Source organism: Capricornis sumatraensis, chromosome 2 (genome assembly GCF_032405125.1).
Source record: "Capricornis sumatraensis isolate serow.1 chromosome 2, serow.2, whole genome shotgun sequence".
NCBI lineage: Eukaryota > Metazoa > Chordata > Mammalia > Artiodactyla > Bovidae > Capricornis > Capricornis sumatraensis.
The window spans coordinates 159,287,952-159,304,816 of NC_091070.1; the positions used below are offsets into that span (position 1 = coordinate 159,287,952).

Consider the following 16,865-nt stretch of genomic DNA (forward strand, 5'->3'; position numbering starts at 1 on the left):
ATTATATTGATTTTTATCAACCACAATGTCCACCGATCTGTGGCAACACAAGGTATTTTACAGCTGTTAAACAGAACATGGATTTTAATGCTTTTGAGACAGAGTTGGTATTTCCAAATAATACTGTTTCTAAATTTCAGCCCAGTTGTTTCTCATCCCAGTTCTAATGAAAAGAAAGTGTTAGGTAGGGGATGGGGAGACTAGCGGCTCCTTTCTGCAAGTTTTGGTTTATGCCAGAATTAATTTTGTTTTAGCATGCATTAACTGAAAGACAAAGAAAAACAGCCTGCAATGGTGATCTTTGGGACAAAAGGAATCGCTGCAAATTTCCTTGAACTAGCCAGCTCCCTGTACAATTAAAATGATTCAGAATGTTTCTAGAACACACTGCACTGAGATACACCTGTACTCATACCTTGTCCGTCAAAACAATCTGTTTTCTCTCAAGCTAGGACTTGCATTAGACACGCCTCGTGCAATGGTGGCAATGGGGGGGTGGGGTGGGATGGGGGGGTGAAGGTGACGAAGTGGCAGCCTGGAGGGCACTTTCCCTTTCTCTGTCTCCCCAACCAGAATTCTGCAGCTTCCCGCTCAGACTCACCTTCCCGCTTCTTATTTTTCCCGCCTCGACTCTCACTGCACCCCTCTCCCAGCCCCCACGACGCGTTCACTTTCTTATCCGTCGGTTTTTTAGCTCTCACCCACCTCCCTCTCCGCCCTCCGCCTCGCCTCGCCCAGCGCGGTGCGCCCACCTGGGGAACTCAACGCTGCACCAGCAGCCCGTGCGCCCCTTCGCAGCCCGGAGCTGCTGGGCATGCGCTCTGAGGCGGCGCCGCCCTCCCCCACCCTTGCCGCGGCAGAGTTATGCCAAGTATGTGAGGAGCCCGAGAGGGCCAGCGTCGGTCATGGGGAGCCGCCGCCGCCGCCGCCGCCGCCTCCGCGAGCGCAGCTTTCTCGCGAGCGGGGCTCCGAGTTATCCCCGCACCGGGGGCGAGCCTGGCTGCTGAGGCGGAGGGGGATGACGGACCCTCTGAGGAAAACGTTATCCAGGCTCCGGGGAAGACGGGGTCCCCACGCCACCGGGGGGCTCGGTCTCCGGGCGGCCTCAGCAGCCACCGTGGCGGCCTCTTCGGCTGCCGAGGGAGACGCAGGTAGTGCCCGGGACGCCCCCTCAGGCGAGCGCGCCAGCGGAGCTCGGCCGAACCTGGAGCGGCTCCCGCCGTCGCCTCAGGCGTGGGGTCCTGAGGCGGGGGTCCCGGGAGGGCAGCCGGAGAGGTCGGGGGCGCTCGGGCCTCCGCCGCGCGGCTGGAAGGAGGCCACCCCCCCGGGCCGCGGGCTCAGTCGTGCCTTTCTGTACGCCCCGCCGGGCTCCGAGGGCAGCGGAGAGGACGAGGAGGAAGACGCCGACTACTACGAGAACCTGCCGGGAGACTTCCAGCCTGCGTCCAAGCCTGAGGGGGCGGAGGCGGAGCTGTGGCCCCCGCCTCCCCTAGCCGTGGGCTCCTCCCCGGGGGCGGAGGGCGGCCGCCTGGAGACAGGCAGGCTGCAGACCCAGTTGCGAGAGGCCTATTATCTGCTGATCCAGGCCATGCACGACCTGCCCCCTGACTCCGGCGCGCGGCGGGGCGACCGGGGCTGGGCAGATCGCGGGTGCCCGGCGGGAGCCCGGGCTCCGGGCCAGCCGCCTTCCCCCTGCGGCGCGGCGGACCGCCGAGCCTGCCCCCGAGACTGGGAGCGCGGAGGCGGCGGCTGCCCTTGGCAGCAGGTGTCCCCGCCCCGGTCGCCTCCGGGGGAGTCGGGGGGAGGCCGCCCACGGACTCCTCGGATGCGTCTGTCCTGCAGCAGAAGTCTCGACAGCCTCCAGGTGGGTGCCAAAACGCCTCCATTCCAGCGGTGGCCGAGCGACAGCTGGATCTGGTGCGGTACGCGGGGGGAGCCGGACCAGCCGCCGCCACGTGGAGGCGGGATGCACGGCTGGAGCGGAGGCAGCACCTGGGCCGCGGCGCCCTCGGGGCCCCGACTTCCCAGATCCGAGGACCCTGGCCGCTCCACGGGAAGCCGCGGCAAAGGGGACGGCCAGGAGGGGCTCCCCTTCCTCAGGCCGCCCGCGGTGACAGTCAAGAAGCTGCAGAAGTGGATGTACAAAGGACGTCTGCTGTCCTTGGGAATGAAGGGTCGCGCCCGTAGGACACCTGATAGCACGGGTGCTCAGGCAACCTCTCCAAATCTGGGCGCTTTGAAAATGCGGGAAAGCCAGGTCCTGTCGGTGCCTCCAGACCAAAGAATTACGCTGACAGGTAGGATGCCTTGCAATCAACATGCTAACTCTTTGAGCCTTAAAGTTTACCGAGCGGGCTTTGGTTTTAGAGCGAAGAAGAAGGTTATGGTTTTGCAGACAGGTACGTGCCCGTGCCAAAGTGAGTGTCATGTCAATGGCAGCCTAATACGATTTCCCGGTTACCCAGGATCATACGTTCTCTCGTTTTTTGCTTTTATTTATTTATTCTTTTTGACAGTGGCATGAGGAACTTGGGGATTTTGTCTTTTCTTCTCTAAGAACCAGTGTACCTACCTTCTCCTAAGCGCAACAGTGAGTAAAGGTTAAGTTCACCACCACACACTTTTTAGTGGATTTAAGAGTTGGGCGGTGCTGCCTTGATTTTTATTCTTTGTAGCTCTAGGCGAACTGTAGACTTTTGTGGAGTTTGTGAATTTGAATTTGATCCAAGTTAGACTTTATGGGCTTTTTAAACTGTCATTTTAGTCATTACACCTCCTCACTCTCCCCCACCCTAGGAGCGTTAGTGCACACAGACATATACAGAACCCAAACCCAAAGCCAAAGTAAACCGAAAAAATCTATCATAGTAAAAAAACTTTTTTAGTCGGGTAGGATTTCACTTGTTTCTTATCTTCATCTTTCTCTCCCCTCCCTACCCCCAAACCTAGCTCTGGATAATCTTCTTATTGTGGAAAATGAAGGGCACTTGGATTTTAATCAAAAGAAAAGTATGTGTTATATACTTTTAAAGAAAGTGTGGACATTTAAAGTCATTTGTAAAAAGTATATTTGTCCTAATAATAGAATTTTGCTCCCTGTTTCGTATGTGTGATTTTTAGTTTTCACTGAAGGTTTACATTATCAATTCTAGAAATCTCTGAAGTTGTAAATAAGAAAAAACTCTCTTGTGAAAGAAGTACCTTCAAACTGAGCCAAAAACAACATGATCTTTTGGATTACACTCTTAAAGACTTTTAGTGAACATAATGACTTACATATTAGTAATAATTTTAAAAATATTAAATGCTGAAATGTAAAAGTATTCACAGTATTTGGCTGTTTCCCTGGTAAGAATTACAAATCCTACAGGGCTAGTTTTGTACACATTAACTTTTTTAACCAATAAACACAAAACTGAGGAGAAACAAAGTTCACAAAAGTTTTTATTACACAATGAAGACAAGTCAAATGATTCACTTCAAGTGCATGCAAAACTAGAAAAGTTTTTCTGAATCTATGAAGTTTAACCCACACCTGTCAAAATTTTCCCTCAAACTTTTTCCGTTCCATCTAAATAAAAAGATAGTAGAATGCAGATTTTTGTGAAGAGAGATGTACTTTATGCTGTTCATATTAAAGTATTCATTTCCAGTAGTAAAGTATTTGTAATCATTTATTATATTTTATTGCTATTATACCTTTACCTCCACTGATTTTGGTACAGTTAACTCTTTGTAAGACAGTTAACTTTTAGCAATAACAAAAATCTGTATAAAACTTAAGTAAAATATGTATTACCCTTTTGTTGCAAAGGTTAAACATTACTATCTGATGGCTTTTAATATTCTCAGCTGTTGTGGAAAATTTCAAGTTTTTTAAAAATAATAATAAATGAAGTAACTTTTAAGAATGAATTCATTGACTTTTTTCATTGAGAAACTAAGTAAATGAAATTAATTTTAAAATAAATGGCATTAGGATTACTATGTGATTCTATGTATAAATTAGATATTTACTGTGTATATATTAGATATTTCACAAGAAATCTAAACAAAAGTTTAGGTAACCTCTGGTTTAAAAAAGTTACTCAGATGTTTCCTTTCAAATCATTAGTTTATCTTTCAGGAAAGATAAAAAATACTTTATGCAATGTTTATATATCTAGTATAGATTTGAAGAATTTAGTCTTTTTAAAAAAATTACTTTTTATGATGGTTAGTTCAATTTTCTAAAAACATTCTGGATACTTTAAAGGGTCTGCATATAATCTTTATTACACCCCCATCCCCTCACCACCCACCGCCCCAACGTGAAGGTATGACAGCTATTATTGAACAGCAACAGCAAAAGAAAATAAGAGGTTAAGTACTTTGCCCAAGGTCATTTAAACTAGTATATGGTTTATGTATACTAGTATATAGGTCCAAACTATTATGTGGATTCAAACTCAAGTCTTTAAAGCTCCAAAATCCCTATTTATATAAGGTCAAAGTAACTTTATGGGCTTCCCCGATGTCTCAGTGATAAGAAATCTGCCTGCAGTTCAAGAAACCTGGATTACATCCCTGGGTCGGGAAGATCCCCTGGAGGAGGAAATGACACCCACTCCTGTATTCTTGCCTGGAGAATTTCATGGGATCTCAGAGTCGGATGACTGAGTGACTGAGCACACACAAGCAAAGGGACTCTAAATTTCCTTAGAGGTTTGATCTAATTAATTTTCTTAAATTGCTTGGATTGAGGAGATGGGAAATAAGTAACTTCCTCAAAGTAGCAAAAAAGTTGAGGGACTCCTAGAATAGAATCAATTGCTATATCCACTTTACACTTTTACCTTTAATTAGTTCAAATTGGTTACTTGGATTCTGTTTTTAATCATGTTTTCTAAAAAATTAACCAGGCAGTCCTGATGAAGCAGTACATTCTTGATTGTATAAAGATGTTAAATAGTCTAAAGGTTTCTATCACATTTTGCTATACAATATGATTTGTGATTTTCAAAATACAGTTATAGTTAGAATTTATAACATGAAACAACTATATTGGGGGATAGAGATACCTAGTCTACATAGGTGTTTTGGAAGTTTTTGAGACCATATGACAAATGGAAGCCAAAGTGGTTTTCTGTTTTGATTTCTGGCGCCTATTAAGAATCATTAAAGTTTTTGATATTACAGTGCTGCCAGTGATTTGATGCAGAATGTAGTGTTCACAGATTGGCCAGTTTGTTACTAGTTGAGATGATTAATTGAGAAATCTAAAGTCATTCCATAGTAAATACTGTTAAGTTTCTGTAAGCTGTAAAAGGGAATTTAAATTTGTTTACTGACTATACTTCATTATAAGTCTTTATAAATTTAATTAGCAGATAGTACTCAGAAATAAATGGAAAAGTTTATTTTCCAAGTTGAGCACCAAGTTGAGCTAGCTTGGCCTTACTGCTTTAAAAAACAATTAGCCTACTTTGACTCTACTCTTCTTGTTCCGTGATCTGTGAAAGAAGAAAAATTAGGGCAGGTAACAGGTAGTATTAAATAGCTGGTATGATCTTGTGCATTATATCTTAAATTGAAGTTGACAATGCAGATTCCTACTAATTCTGTTTTCTGAAATATATGTAGCTCCATTTTTGTAACTTTATGAGTTATATTTTCTTTATGGATTTTTCCAATAAATTCTTTCATGCATTAGCCCTTTCAAGACTAGTAAAACTATGTAGGCAAGTAATTTTTGTCTGTCTTCTACATCTAAATCCTTCTGTTAGAAATTCTGCCGTCGTGGCCCCAGAAGCAAGCAGGTCCATGTTTTAGTTTCTGTTTTTTTGTTTTGGGAAGAGTGCCATAAAACATCAGAGTTGCTGGTGGCAGAAAAACACTGAGAATGACAAATTCAGCAGAAAACAGTGTTGTGTTGCTTTTTGAAAGTCCTACCTTTCGAAATGGTCCTTAATGTTTTGAGAATCTCTATTGGTTGTTAAAATGAAGGTTTAATATGTATGAGGGTGGGACTTTGAGGTTCTACATTTTAACAAACTGCCAGTATAGATGTTATTTGGTATACATTTTTAGAATAGTAAGGCTCTGTAATTCTCAGTACCTCCAATCACCTATCTTGATATTTTGTTAAATGTTTTGAAAAAGCATTCTACTTTATTCTGGCACTTGATACTTAGATTAACCCCTTTATTAGAGCAAAACGCTTGACCTCTTTCTGCTTCAGTTTTTTTTGTTTGTTTTTTGGCTGTGCTGGGTCTTTGCTGTTGTATTTGTGGTGAGCAGCCTTTTCATTGTGGTGGCTTCTCTTGTTGTGGAGCACGGACTCTAGGCTCACATGCTTCAGTAGTTGCAGCATGAGGGCTCAGTAGTTATGGCCCATGGTCTTAGTTGCTCCGGCATGTGGGATCTTCCCAGACCAGGGATCGAACTCATGTCCCCTCCATTGGCAGGTGAATTCTTAACCACTGGACCACCAGGGAAGTCCTTCTGCTTCAGTTTTGTAAGCATGAACTTATACTTACTACTTATCTATGACAAGTATAAGCAGCTCTCTCTGTGTTGGTCTTACCTTGGACCAATAAAAGTAAAAGATTTTAGAATCAGCAAGAGAGGAGGCCATATAATGTAATGGCTAGTAGAATAGAGATTTTGGGTTTCTGATCAAATCTACCACTTACCAGGCTTATGACTTTGGACAAGTTACTCAACCTTGCATAGCCCCAGTCTTCAGGCTGCTGTGAAGATGAAAAAAGATAATCCGTTTGGTACCATACCTGGCACTTAGCTGTTACCAAGAGAAAGGCAAGCAAGCTTTGTGAAAATATTGCCTGTCCCAAGTCATTAAGATTCTGGCTGGATAGTGATCTGAAGTTGAGAAAGACAGCCTTAAGGAACACTGGGAATTGAACTAGAGGACACCACTTTAGGAACAATAAAAACTCTTAAGAAAAATGCTGTATGCTAGCTTTGGGGATAGAAAAGTAGAGAAGGGAACTTTGAGACTGTTTTTAGTTCTCTGAAAGTAAGGAGGAGGCATAAGAGAGGAAAAGATGAAAAAGGCACAGAGGAAAAGATGAGTAGAATGAAGAAGTGCTTCTATAGTGGTGCCCTCTAGTTCAATTCCCAGTGTTTCTTAAAGCTATCTTTCTCAACTTCAGATCAATTGCAGATCACTCTCCAGCCAGAATTGCAAACTCCTAATTTATCCCATCTCTCCTTCGCCTTTGGTAATCATAAGTTTGTGTCTGTGAGTCTGTTTCTGCTTTAGAAATAAAAGTTCACTTGTATCATTTAAAAATTATTTTTAATTTAAAAATTTTTTATTTTTGGCTGTGCTGGGTCTTCGTTGCTGCAGCTGGGCTTTCTCGAGTTGCAGTGAGTGTGGGCTTCTCTTCATAAGCCTACATATGGACTTAGTTGTTCCAGGACATGTGGGATCTTCCTGGACCAGGGATTGAAACCATGTCCCCTGCATTGGCATGCAGATTCTTAACCACTCGACCACCAGGGAAGTCCCTGTATCATTTTTTTAGATTCCACATATAAGTGGTAGCATATTATATTTGTTAGACTTACTTCACTTAGTATGATAATCTAAAGGTCCATCCATGTTGCCACAAGTGGCATTATTTCACTCTTTTTATGGCTAAGTAATATTCTATTGCATATGTATGCACTATATCTTCCCTATCCATTCGTCTGTCAATGGACACTTAGATTGCTTCCATATCTTGGCTATTGTAAATAGTGCTGGTATGAAAATGAAGCTGCATGTTTCTTTTTGAATTAGAGTTTTTGTCTTTTCTGGATACAGGTCCAGGACTGTTGTTAATTTTAAGTGTAAAGGAGACAGAACCAAACTCTTGAATCTTCAAGTTTCATTGATTAAAGTAAATTAAATTAATTCAAGATATTTATTGAATATCCATTAAATGTTTGCATATTAGATTCTGAGAGAGTGGAGGTGGGTATCCTTTGGTAGTAGTCCAGGTGTACTCATGTAGACTTTGTGATCGGTTTGAGTGCTGCCTCTTCCATTTACCAATAGGTGATCTCAGGCAAGTTACTTGACTTTTCTGAGTAGTACTATATAGTGGTCAAAGTATTTTGAACATTACCTTACTTAATCCTAGGAGCCACCCTATAAGGTTAATTGGGTTGATACTATCATCATGTTCAGAGAGGGTCACCTACTTCCCTACTTTTAGTAGCTGGCATGCTGTGGGGGAGACAGGTGAGAGCATGGTTTGTTGGCAAAGTAATATCTCTGCTTTTCAATATACTGTCTAGGTTGGTCATACCTTTCCTTCCACAGAGTAAGCGTCTTTTAATTTCATGGCTGCAGTCACCACCTGCAGTGATTTTGGAGCCCCCCAAAATAAAGTCAGCCACTGTTTCCACTGTTTCCCCATCTATTTCCCATGGAGTGATGGGACCGGATGCCATGATCTTTTTTTTCTGAATGTTAAGCTTTAAGCCAACTTTTTCACTCTCCTCTTTTACTTTCATCAAGAGGCCTTTTAGTTCCTCTGCACTTTCTGCCATAAGGGTGGTGTCATCTGCATATCTGAGGTTATTGATATTTCTTCTGGCAGTCTTGATTCCAGATTGTGTTTCTTCCAGCCCAGCGTTTCTCATGATGTACTCTGCATATAAGTTAAAGACAGACTTAAGTTTGAATCCTAGGGCTAGCACCTTGACCATATTCCTCATATGTTTGAAGCTTATGGAACTAATTCAACCTGTCTCAGGATTACTGTGGTGGGTTAAAGGAGGTTAAGGGCTTTCTTATTGCTTTATCTCTTGTTCCTGCCACATAATAGGCACTCAGTAAATATTTATTGAGTAAATAAATATCTGACATAGTAGGCATTCATGGGAGATTTCTTCCCTTCTAAGTCTGTTCCTCTATTCTTGCCTCTGGAACTAATTGAACTTGAAGCCCAGTTTGTGTTTAAGGCTTTGTTTTGTTTTTAAATTAATCTGCTTGATTAGGTAACATTTAGGGTTATAAAAAGGGCAAATTTACATTTTCAAATGATTTTTTTCAGTAGAAGGGAGGTTACTGAAAACCTTTGTTATACATGAACCAAATTTTTTGGTTGTTGTTAAGTTCCTCAAAGTTTAATATGTTTTTATCACTCTCTGTTACTAGACTACTATATTTTACTTGCTGTAATACTAAAATGAATCAACCGTCTACGCACTCAAAGTAGCACAGACCATAGTTTACAAACCTGGCATGATCTTAAAATTAGAAATATGGTTTTGTTTTAATTATTTATGCATAGTAAATTAGCATCAGTTCAGTTCAGTTCAATTCTGTTCAGTCACTCAGTCGTGTCCGATTCTTTGCGACCCCATGAATCGCAGCACGCCAGGCCTCCCTGTCCATCACCAACTCCCAGAGTTCTCTCAGACTCACGTCCATCCAGACAGTGATGCCATCCAGCCATCTCATCCTCTGTCGTCCCCTTCTCCTCCTGCCCCCAATCCCTCCCAGCATCAGAGTCTTTTCCAATGAATCAACTCTTCACATGAGGTGGCCAAAGTACTAGAGTTTCAGCTTTAGCATCATTCCTTCCAAAGATATCCCAGGGCTGATCTCCTTCAGAATGGACTGGTTGGATCTCCTTGCAGTCCAAGGGACTCTCAAGAGTCTTCTCCAACACCACAGTTCAAAAGCATCAATTCTTCGGCGCTCAGCCTTCTTCACAGTCCAACTCTCAGATTCATACATGACCACAGGAAAAACCATAGCCTTGACTACACGGACCTTAGTCGGCAAAGTAATATCTCTGCTTTTGAATATACTGTCCAGGTTGGTCATAACTTTTCTTCCAAGGAGTAAGCATCTTTTAATTTCATGGCTGCAGTCACCATCTGCAGTGATTTTGGAGCCCCCAAAAATAAAGTCTGACCCTGTTTCCACTATGGACAATATATATTTAATTTATTGACTGTCACTGAAGCCGGCTTTATGTGACTTTTTGGAAGTGTAGAAATTTTCCCCTTTATATGTAATTAATGTTATACATTTTTAGAGTCTTATCCATTATATTAATACATGCACGTATCTAAGTATTTGATGCTCTACATTGGGCTGTGAATTCCTTAAGGGCAGGGACCATTTTGTTCATTCTTGTATTCTTGCTACTTAAGCTTGTGCCTATCTGTAATATAGTTGTGTTGTGTTTATTGTGAGACAGGATACTTAGTCCTAATCAAGGGCTTTCTAGGGATTTTTAATTTTTATTTTTGCTCTAGATATTTAGAACTTAAACTCTGTATGAGTTGCTACTGCATTATGTGGTTAGAAAACAAATGTTATTTTGAAATTTCAATAATCAGTAAGATACTTAGTAATAAATGAGATACATTTATTTTGAAAGATTTATTCAATCTTTAGATTTATTTTTTAAAGATTTTATTAATCTTTCTGTGAAAAGGTAATAATATTACTTTGTAGTTTGTAAAGTTCTTGTAGTAGTGAGTTGAAAGTTACTCATATTAAAGGCATGCTGTGTACCAAGCATTCTATACAAGCTTTTTATAAAATATGTTTTGCTTAGGATAAAGCTGTTTTAGCCCTATGATATTTATAAAGGTGGTTTCAAAGTTTGTTTATCGTTTTTCTTAAGAATTCTTACGGTACCTGATAACTAAATAATAGAAATCATGTTTAGGTGGAAAATCCAAAGTTTTTCTTATTTAAGTTTAGTCTCTGAATGTGATTAATATTACACTTTTTTTTCTTTTTATCTTTTTAAAAATAGTATTTTAATAACTGGTCTAAAGTGACATGTCTTTCTTGGTATGTGAGGTATTATATTCTACCTTCTTTTTTTCTTTGAAACAGATTTATTTGAAAATGTCTGTGAGTCTTCAATGAAGAGAAACGAACTTAAGGATCTGAAGGATAATATTGGCTTCAGGGGTCATAAGCCACTTAACAGCATCACTGTGTCAAAGAAACGCAATTGGCTATATCAAAGTACTCTGAGATCTTTTAATTTGGAAGAAGAAAATAGGAAATCCCAAGATATAAGTCATTTATCTGTTTCACCTATTTCTCTACCTAAACAGCAGCTGTCACAACCTTTTCTCAAATCATCTGAAGAATATTGTACGTATATGGTGTGTAATGCTACAAATTCTTCATTATCAAGAAACTGTTCATTAGACTTTAATGAGGAAAATGATGCAGATGATGAAGGAGAAATATGGTACAACCCCATTCCTGAGGATGATGACTTTGGTATTTCAAATGCCTTGAGTTTTGGTGAGACAGACTCTGCTGTTCTGAAGTTTCCTGATGTCAGTTTGAGAGTATTATCTGGCAGTAACCTAATGAAAGCAGAGCAGTACACTGAAGACTTGCTCTGCTCTTCTGAACACACAGGCGATGTTCAGACCACACAGTCAAACGAGATAAATCCTGTAGATTCCATCTGTCCCACAGAGTTTGTGCAGCAGTACAAGCAAAGGCATAGACACAAGATGCAAGAACGTATAATTATAGAGGACAGTCCCATGTTGAAATCTCCTTTTTCAGGTAAAGATGACCGTATATCTGCCATTTCTTCTTTGATTTTCAATTCTTTGGCAGTATCTAAAACTAAGTATAGATGTTTATTGTAGCCTTGAACCTTTCCTTACAATGTGAGTGTATTTTCATGAAACTAAAACTCAAAAAGATTTATAAACACTTTTATGTACATGCTGGTTTAATTATTCCTATCACAGACTTGGTTTTGTAAGGGGTGAAGGAGCTGGAATCCTACACCAACTTTTAGTGTGTATGGTGTGGTTTAATAATGTCTGTCCATCGAGGCAGTAATCACCTTTCCCTTAGTTGAAAGAATGGAGTCACGGGGACTGGAAAAAATGTATTCTTTGTGTATGTCTTGTTTTGCTTCCTTCATGTATTCATTCATTCACACCTAGCCTGGCCACAGGTGAAAAATTCTGTGTTCAGTATACTAGTAGTCATTAGTTTTCACTTTTGTGCCTACATTTCCTCAGAAACAAAGGAAAAGAAGAAGAGAAAAAGAGACCAGAGGTGAAAGTAAATATTTTGCAAATAGGTGCTACAATAGATACAGAACCCAGAAAGGAAGTAACTGAATATATATTAGGTTGAACCATATGAAATTGACAATATTTAACAGCTTTTGACCTGAAAAAAACCTGATATTTCATATAGTTCAACCTAATGGTTTTATTCTTCTTTGATTTCTGTTGTGCTTCTTTTTAAATTTAGTCCCAGATGTAGTACCCAGAAAACAGAGCATAAGCACTTTTGAAGTGAAGTGAAATTCTCTCAGTCATGTCTGACTCTTTGAGACCCAGGGCAGAATCCTGGAGTGGGTAGCCTGTCCCTTCACCAGGGGATATTCCCAACCCAGGGACTGAACCCAGATCTCTCACGTTGCAGGCAGATTCTTTACCAGCTGAGCCACAAGGGAAGCCCAAGAATACTGGGTAGCCTATCCCCTCTCCAGTGGATCTTCCCAATCCAGGGATCATACCAGGGTCTCCTGCATTGCAGGCAGATTCTTTACCAACTGAGCTATAAGGGAAACCCTAAACACTTTTAGTTGCAATTATAAAGTGTTGTTTAGAAAGCAGTTCTATTTTATATCAAGGCATTTTAATTTAGAAAATTTCAAATGATAACAGAATATTCAACTATGTGGAGTGTAGCAGGTATTGTTAGTACTTGTCCATATATGTTAGGTGTTGTTATTTATTTAAATGGTGACAGCCTACTTCCAAACATCATTATTTGCATTTCTACTTGGAGGACTCCTTCCAAAGTGTTAGGGAGTCTCCTGCAGGTCAGCCTGAGAGTGCCCTTCAACTCCTGATTGACAGGAGTTGGTGTAGGCCTACACCAGCTCTCTCCACCCTTGTTGGGATAATTCTACATTTTTTTCCCAGTTTTCTCATGAAATTAAGCTCTAGTTACCCTTAGTGGTAGCAGGCTTGGTAATTCACCTTGAATTTTCTCCTGAATTTTCTCACTTTCTTGCTGATATTTTTTTACTTTACAAATAAACTACTTGCATTTGGATCCTTTTCTCAGGGATGTGAGGAGAAGGAGTAAATGTTACATTGATATGAAAAAAAAAAGTTAAAAAACAGTATGAAGTATATGATGTTAATTTTGAAAGAAACAATAAAAAGCTATACTGGAAATGTTAATACCTGACTCCCCCACCCCCAACCCCCAGTGTTGGGATTAAAATTTTTTGTGTGTGTGCATATCTAAGTGTAAACTGATTTCCCACAGTGACTGTGTGTTTCTTTTGTAATGTGGATGTGAAGAGTAATAAATGGTATATAAAATAATATTTTGAAACACAGGTTGAGATCCAGGTGGAGTGATGAGGAAAGCTTGCAGGAGAAGGGCAGACAGATCGTGATGGGTGTGGAATGGTGCAGAAAAGGCAAGAGGGCATTAAGTATAAGAGCAGTGTTAGAAAGTCAGTGTATGTCAAGTGAGATACACTTTAAGTTACTGTCTTTAAACTTTATTATTTTATGTTTGTCGCAAATTGTGAATCTGTTAAGAGGACAGACATTACCGAAAAAACAAGAACAACCACCCAAATTTGAAAGTACAGAAGGATGTGAATTATGTCTCCTTTCTTACTGTTATTCTTCTCTTAAGCTTACTGTTGTAACAAGTACATTACTATGTTGACAGAGGAGATATTTAGACAATTTATTTATATAATCTTTTTTTTTGTTTTAATATGATCAGAAAGGTTATTTACCTAAAGTGATAATGTTTTCTTTAGCAACACTGGCAAAAATCTGTTGAGAAATAGGCAGAGAGAATGGTTAAATTTCAAAATAATGTTTTGATTAAGAAATAGGAAAGCTCAAGTATTTTTAATATGAATGACAGTTTTATGATCATGCTGACACAATTATGACTGTTTTTTGCCTATTAACTTTTGGATATATATGTACCTTTTATCTAGTTGCTGTCACAGTGGACTATTTTTGGGTTTTGCTGATTTCACTTATTATCTATACTTTGTATTCTTACATGTGGTGGTGGTTTAGTCGCTAAGTCAAGTCTGACTCTTGCGACCCCATGTACTGTAGCCTGCCAGGCTTCTCTGTTCATGGGATTCTCTAGGCAAGAATACTGGAGTAGGTTGCCATTTCCTTTTCCACGGGGTCTTCCTGACCCAGGAATCATACGTGGCTCTCCTGCATTGCAGGCAGATTCTTTACCGACTGAACTATGAGGGAAGTCCCATTCTTACATGTCGATTAATGTTATTGTTCCCCAATTTTTATAGTATTTAATTGGGTTGATGTGCCCTATTTTACTGGTTCCTTACTGTTAGATGTTAATAGAATGTTTCCACTACTACTGTGGTGATCTTTATCATGATCTGTTTTGCTTCATTAAGATTGATTACTATTAATAGTATTTTTACTTGGTCTTTACAGCTGGTAACTGTTATAGGTAATTTCTATATTGTATTTCCTAAAAAGTTTATAGTTTACAGGCAACTAACAATTGGTTAATTCAATTATTCAATAAACATTTAGTTCCTGCTATGTGCCATTTACTGTTCTAGGTGCTGAAGGGAATGTGCCAGTTTCAATTGATCCTAGTCTGGTTCATAAATTTATATTGAAAGATTTTTCCTTTTTTGCTTTCCCTACAAAGTCCCATGAATGGAGGAGCCTGGTGCAGGCTACTGTCCATGGGGCCGCAAAGACATGACTGAGCGACTTCACTTTTCTTTTCTTTCTTTATAAGCTATAGCTAATCTGTGATTTGATTAGTATAATTGTGGTTTAATTTTAAGTGAATGTTGAACTTGATTTGTCATATTTCAGCTCTTGGATTTTATAAAAACAAAGCTTTTTTGTTTCAATAAATTCAGTCTTGCCTGCAGTAGAAATGTGTTTTAAAAAAAGTCTTTATATTAGATTTACTCTTTATTTAATAAAACCTAGAACAATTTTATATACTGGGTAGCTTCTTTAGGCCATGACAAAATAGATAGATTGTATGCTACAGCAAGACTCTGATTACTGTAGAATATTTTAGACCAGTAAACCAGTAGAATTGTACTACAGTTTACAGTATAAGAGAATGCTTTGTCTAGTTTATTAAACACTCCATTTCTTATTAGTTACGTACCAGAGAAGCCCAACAGGCATACTTAAAATAGTCCTTTCTCTATAAAGAAACTATTTTGTCAATAGGACACATAGAGAAGGATGGAGAGAGGACTATTTAGACTATTTTAATATTTTGAAGAAAGGTCATTTAATCTATTGATTTTTTGAAATGAATAAACACTTTTCTTATTTTAATTGTCAAATGTACTACATAGAGTAGCCTCTGGTACTAGGGTCGTTAAGGATCCTTATAAGGAATAATTAGATAAAGTATGAAAAATTAATTTAAATTTTAAACAATTGGGATAATACTATGTTTTTCTTTAAAAGCACAGTTTAAATTTATATATTACATTTTTAGAAGCTACTTTCAATTTGCTCTATTAATTTGAAAACTTACTAGGAAATATTCAGATTTTCAATGAAATTGATTAGCCTTTACACATCCTTTTTTTTTTAACTGAGAATTAAAAGTTTAAGATTAAGTGGAATGCTTTAACTTCTTAATAATAGTTGAAAAAAGGTCTTTGAAAGTCAATTTGATATATATGTATGGACAGAAAAATGTTTAAAAAGATGGAGAGACTGCAAGTATAGTATTTTAGAGCACAGATTCTGAAAGCCTGTTTTCAGATATGAGTCCTTATTCTTCCACTTACCAGAAGTGATTTTAGACAAATTAGACAGCTCATGCATCAGTTTCCTCATCTGGAGAATGGTCTCTTAACTCGTAAGGTTATTATGAGAGTTAAATGAGGTTCCGTGCATATTAATTATTATATTAAGTTTTCATACTTTGTCTAGCTCAGTAAAAGTTGACTGGTATTATTTTTAATAATAAATATTATAATTTAATAATAGTAATAGACTTCCCTGGTGGCTCAGACGGTAAAGCATCTGTCTACAATGCAGGAGACCCGGGTTCGATCCCTGGGTCAGGAAGATCCTCTGGAGAAGGAAATGGCAATCCACTCCAGTACTATTGCCTGGAAAATCCCATGGACAGAGGAGCTTGGTAAGCTACAGTCCATGGGGTCGCAAAGAGTTGGAGCTACTTTTAATATAATTTTCACTGCTAAATTACCATGATTAATCTCCTGGTAGTACAGTTTTACAATGATTAATCTTTTGGTGATATGGACTGTTATTTTTTTTGTGCTTTTTAAATTTTTAGAAAAACTTTTTATTGTAAGCCTGAGTAACTTTGACATTCAGAAAAAAATAAAGCAATTTTTGTGGAGAAAAAATTGAAAGCGTCTTACACTTTATTCTTTATAGAAACTGAAAATTATAAGAAAATGCATTTTATCAATCATTCTCATAATAGGTGAAATTTCTAAATAAATATATTAAAGTAGGAAATGTGAAAATTGGCGAACACATTAAAATAGAAAACTTTCCTAGTTTTCTTTGATATCCACTGTTTACAGTTATAAGTATATTGCCGTGGGACAGATTAAAAGGAACCTATATTACCTTTCTTCTAAACCTTCAGAATAGAAAAGCAGATGAGGAGGGAGATGTTTCTTTCCACCATAAGCCTTTTGTAGATCTTGATATTCTGCTTAAACTTGGTAATGGGAATTCAGCTAAACTTTTGACTAAACCTCACCATTAAGATGAAACAGGGAAGAATTTCTGTCCATATGAGAGCTTGTTAAATTTGTGGTTTATAAAGTAAAAAGAAATCGAAACATATCACCTTATTTATT

At 39.1% G+C, this 16,865-nt stretch overlaps 1 protein-coding gene across 1 annotated transcript in view; it reads left to right on the plus strand.

Annotated features, from left to right (window-relative positions):
* The first annotated feature begins 1,573 nt into the window (after positions 1-1,573).
* SYDE2 (synapse defective Rho GTPase homolog 2) overlaps positions 1,574-16,865 on the plus strand; it is a 38,135-nt gene continuing 22,843 nt past the window's right edge. Inside the window, exons 1-2 of the mRNA XM_068966604.1 lie at positions 1,574-2,297; positions 10,856-11,551. Of these exons, the coding sequence (XP_068822705.1) occupies positions 1,589-2,297; positions 10,856-11,551 (1,405 nt within the window). The 5' untranslated portion in view covers positions 1,574-1,588. The remainder of the gene's footprint in view (positions 2,298-10,855; positions 11,552-16,865) is intronic.